The following is a 4,643-nucleotide window of genomic DNA, read 5'->3' on the forward strand; positions in this document are numbered from 1 at the left end:
ATACATCGATCTATTTCCCCCACCGCCCCCCCCCCCACACACACACAAAAGTACTAAAGGATTAGGTCTCTTGTTTAACCGAACTGACAGTTCACTACTTTGAGGGGAAAGCCACAAAAACAAAATTTAATTTCAAGGGACTCCAATGTGTTTGGAAACCTAATGCATTTTCTATCCTCTACCATTTAGCTATGAACTTGTTTCAGATATTGAATTCAAAGGAGATTCAAGTGCCATCTCAAGACTGGCCATTGCCATCCCCAAATCCCATAATAGTGATATGAAGGTTGGTAGAAACACACACATCAGCGATACATTTCTTTCTAATTTTGTTGTTTTAACTTTTTTGGCATATATTATATATTGTTTTAGAAAGACTTCTAGAACGTACGGATATTTTTATTTGGATCAAACGAGGTATTTCTTCCAAAGGGTAAGTTGACTCTTGGAACCATATTAGTGCCTTACATTAACATATACATTAACATACAAATTTTTACCAATTCTCAAGTTCTTACGGCAGGAAAATATGTTTCACTGCCTCCAGTTCCACACAAGTCCGTCGATGAGCTCGGCGAAATTGCTATGAACATTATTCCAACTTTGAAAAGTGGAGGAGTAGGTGAGTAGAAGTCCCAGTCAAGCGAAACATTCCAACTACTGTACTTCCTACTCAGAATCTCCCATATTAATCACCACTAAAACATCTTGGAGAATTAGATAAAGAGCACAAAGCTGTGGCTCTCTTTCCAACCACCAGATTACTCAGCACTTATTTGTATTCCTGTAGTCGGTTGTGTACATTTATGTCCGGCTACCCTTTTAAGACCGCATTCTCCCTAATGGTAAAGGACCAAGTCTTCGATTTCCTTTGCCTCGCAGTAAGGTGCTATTTTAATAAAACATTGTTGGTCTAGAGTACATCAGCTAGAGGACTTTTCTAAGTAAACACCCAATCCTTTCCCTCGCTCCTTTTCTTTCTGTGCAACGAAAACAGGATGGCAAATCGGGAGAGTTACAGCTACCTCTAAAATGAATAGGTAAGTTGGCGGCAAAAGAAAGAAAAAACATAGGAAATGTAAGTTCTCCTGTTACTGCTTCTCCTTTAATCTATGGTCTCCACGGCCAAAATGGATGTTTCAAAGGTAAGCTCTGAACCCCACAAATACAAATCGCCGGCTCTCAGGAACGTCAGCTGTCCCACCTCGCAGAAAATTGGACGAGAAAGAGACTCTGAAAGAGTCACTGGGGCCGTTCATCAGGAAAAGAAATGGGTTTGCCCGTGGTGGGCAATCCCCCATCCCCCGACTCACTCTGAAGTACCCGAGTGAGACTGAGGAGCAGCCGGTGGCGGACACAGTGGGACCTGGGAGGGGTAGAGGGGGAAGGCACAGGGAAAGCTGGGGGAACCGCGACGCCCAGCTTCAGGGCCATAGCTACTTACCCTACAGGGTAGAGGCCCTCTAGGTTCACATCTTCGGGGGCATCAAAGAATTCCTCGGTGTCGCTTTCCGACGCCATTTATAGGATTCACCCGCTGGTGAGGGGGCCGATGCCGCCTGCAAGGGTGACTCTTGTCTCCTTCTTGTCGTCCTCCACCCCTGCGAGACTGTGGGGTGGCGGGTCCCGCGCGAGGACAGGGAGGGAGCAGACGATCTGGAGTGAAGAGCTGGTTAAGGACAGGGGGGCGCTGTCAGCTGCCGGGCTGCGGGAATGACCGGCAAAGCGGTCGCCTAATGAGGCGGCGCTGGGTCCAGGGACTGTTGCTGCCGCCGCTCCTAGCGATAGGTGTATAAGGAGAGCCAGAGAAGAGGCGGTGGCTCTCCTCAGTGGGGGAGGGCGGGCGCGCCCACGACAGCAGCTCCAGTTTCTCCTGCAGCGGCAATTAAAACAGCTGCGAGAGTTAGTTGCCCACAAAATACGGACGCGCACCTATCCTCGCGAGATTTCGGGCAGGGGCCGGTAAAGCGTGGGCGGGGCGAAGAGGAGGTGGGGGCGGTTCCAGAGAGGCAGGGCTCGGATTTCTTCTGCCCGAGGAGCCTATCAAAATGGCGCAAGCGCGTAAAAGGCGTTCGGGGAAGGCCGGAAGTAGCCGTGAAGGGTGGAGATGAACCTACTGAAAGGAGGAGTCCAGAGCTTGCGCGCGGGCGGTGTGGTACCCCGGCTATGAGGGAGTACCCCTGCTGTAGGGGGGGGGCGGGGGTCCAGCAGAGCGTGTGACCCACTTACTGCAGTTCCAAAGAGATGCATTTTCAAAGGAGGGTTATTTTGAATTTGCTTTTCTTCTTAAGAGAATATTCCGACGGGAAACATTGGCATTACGCTTTGCATTTACATCGTCTTAATTTATCCGAGCCTGGAATAGCCCACCCTAGGACCTAGGCAGGTTCACCACCTCTAGTGTTACAGGAATAACGCACTTTATCTACTACAGTATCACTAAATGAGATCCCTAGATACGGTCCTGCGGGCCACAGGGTGGGGTCTGTGAGAGATACGTGGGGAGTGTGCCAGTTCCATGGAGTAATGATGGATTTATTGCTGAACCTGAGCCTGTATAAGGCCTCTGGTTACTTTTTCTCTACAAATAGCTGTTGCTGCCCACACTTAATGTGAGAGAAATTCTTATATACTGGCCAAGATGTGCGTCAGTCAAATGGTAAATATATACTGAGCAGAAACCCTTGCAGGACTAAGAGCTGGTAACTAAATTCTGATCCTCGACTGCCCAATGTCCAGTAACGAAAATAGGCATTTTTAAAAGACTAAGATGTTCTTTTTTAAACAATAGATCATTGACCATCAAAGTGATAACATTGGCTTTCTATATGAACGTGAAGTACATTTATTTTTCCCACTGACATCATGACAGTAAGGCTCCCTGAGCTGTTTGCACAGCCTCAAGTATTGTTCAGGATGGCAGCTGAAAAGAGTAGGTTGGGACCAGGGGCGTGGCCTCAGAAAGGCTGGAATAGGGCTCTAGATTCCTCCTTGTAAAGCAACCAGGAAAAGGTATAGTGTTGTTTAGAGGACTCGTTTAAAACCAAATGCCATGTACTATAAAAATCTGTAACACCCCCAAGAAGTTTAGGGAAAGCACTGCATAATTAAATATGGTAAAATTTCTTGCAGCAAACCATATGATTATTCATATGGGGTAAATAAGTACCAGTAAATAGCCTTATTCAGTTTAGGTCAGATACTGTTGCCAAATAAGTTTAGGTTAGATTAATTTGACTGTCAAATAACTTACCAAAATTACAAAACAAAATATTTTGGTTTCCAGAGCTTTTTGGATTTCACAGTTGCAGACAATGAAGGGATCTGTGGATCCTTGTGAGGATGTGACTTTTGTCACAATTCAGTAATTGTTAGTTTTATGTGTTTTAAACATGCTAATTTCCTAGGTATAAAAATGTATCTCAAAGTACTAACTTTTTATTTTGTTGCTCACTAGGAAAGATATGATTTTTTTTCTTTATGAATTATGGAAAGATGTAAGTAAATAAACTACCCGAATTTATTCTCCTAGTTATCTAATAGCGAATTTATGTTTGTCTTAAAAATTAAAGTTTGGTGTCATGTACTGTTCTAGGTGCTGAGAAAAAAATCAAAGATGAAGAAGACAGCTTACTTCCTGTCTTCTAAGAGCTCACAATCTAGCAATGGAGACAAATATGGAGTCTTAATTTGGTACCTTTTTCACTATACCATACCATAACTACTCTTGGACCTTTTAAGGTACCTTAAACATATTTAGAAGAAGTCAAAATATAATAGGAATGATAAGCTGATAACATTTTTAAAGCTATTAAAGCTATCTATTTAAATGCTTTTATCAATTGTATGAGAAAGTGAATTTCTGGAAATGTCAAAACTCGTGGATACCGACTATCATCCTTTTAAAAAATTAAATTTATTGGGTTGACATTGGTTAATAACATTATATAACTGTCATCCTTTTTTAAGATGTGAAAAGATGTGTTTGTTTAGCCTGAAACATCTGTTTTTGAGTTTTAAAGCAGCAAGTTTTAGGTTTAGTCCAAGGCAGTGGTTTTGAAGCTTTTCTCCTTGTTAGAAATGAAAACCTTTGATCAAAACTGTTTCATGCAAAAGTCCACATATCATAAAAATAAAAAGTTCTCTGCTTGGGCTTCTCTAAGTCTCCAGAGACTGCCCTCAAGGTTTCTTTAAAAAAAAAAAAAAGAAAGAAAGAAAGAAAAGAAAATGAAAACTATTGGTCCAAAGCAGTAATTGGCAAATTATGGTACATTGGACAAATTCATCCTGCCATCTTTTTTTGTAAAGAAAGATTTATTGAAACATAGCCAGGCCTATTTGTTTATATATTCCCCACAAAACCTAAAATATTTACTCTCAGGCTCTTTACAGAAAAAAGTGCCAACTCTTGGTCCACAGGACACTATTTTTTAGAATACCCAGAACTGAAAGTACACTTAAATGATTGTTTGAATCAGTTTCACAACAGAATTGTATAGCATCAAAATCATACTTATAGTTAAAAATGAGGATAAAACCTTTTTCCAACTTGGCTCATTCACAATGGCTTTAGAAACTACACAGGTCTAAGAGTAAGGTGAGTTTAAGGAAATGTTTTATGCTTTCCTATCTGCATAGAATAA

General features: G+C 42.2%; 1 protein-coding gene across 3 annotated transcripts in view; it reads right to left on the reverse strand.

Moving 5' to 3' along the window:
* WDR44 (WD repeat domain 44) overlaps positions 1 to 1,924 on the reverse strand; it is a 128,419-nt gene extending 126,495 nt beyond the window's left edge. For 2 of the 3 annotated variants that reach the window (XM_006904710.3, XM_025046166.1), the window contains exon 1: positions 1,445 to 1,923. In XM_006904710.3, coding sequence (XP_006904772.1) covers positions 1,445 to 1,521 — 77 coding nt within the window. In that variant the 5' untranslated portion in view covers positions 1,522 to 1,923. Of the gene's footprint in view, positions 1 to 1,444 lie in introns of all 3 variants that reach the window. The other variant, XM_025046161.1, reaches the window with a different exon arrangement.
* Between the last annotated feature and the right edge of the window lie 2,719 nt (positions 1,925 to 4,643).

The sequence above is a fragment of the Pteropus alecto genome, unplaced genomic scaffold (assembly GCF_000325575.1).
Source record: "Pteropus alecto unplaced genomic scaffold, ASM32557v1 scaffold280, whole genome shotgun sequence".
Classification (NCBI taxonomy): Eukaryota; Metazoa; Chordata; class Mammalia; order Chiroptera; family Pteropodidae; genus Pteropus; species Pteropus alecto.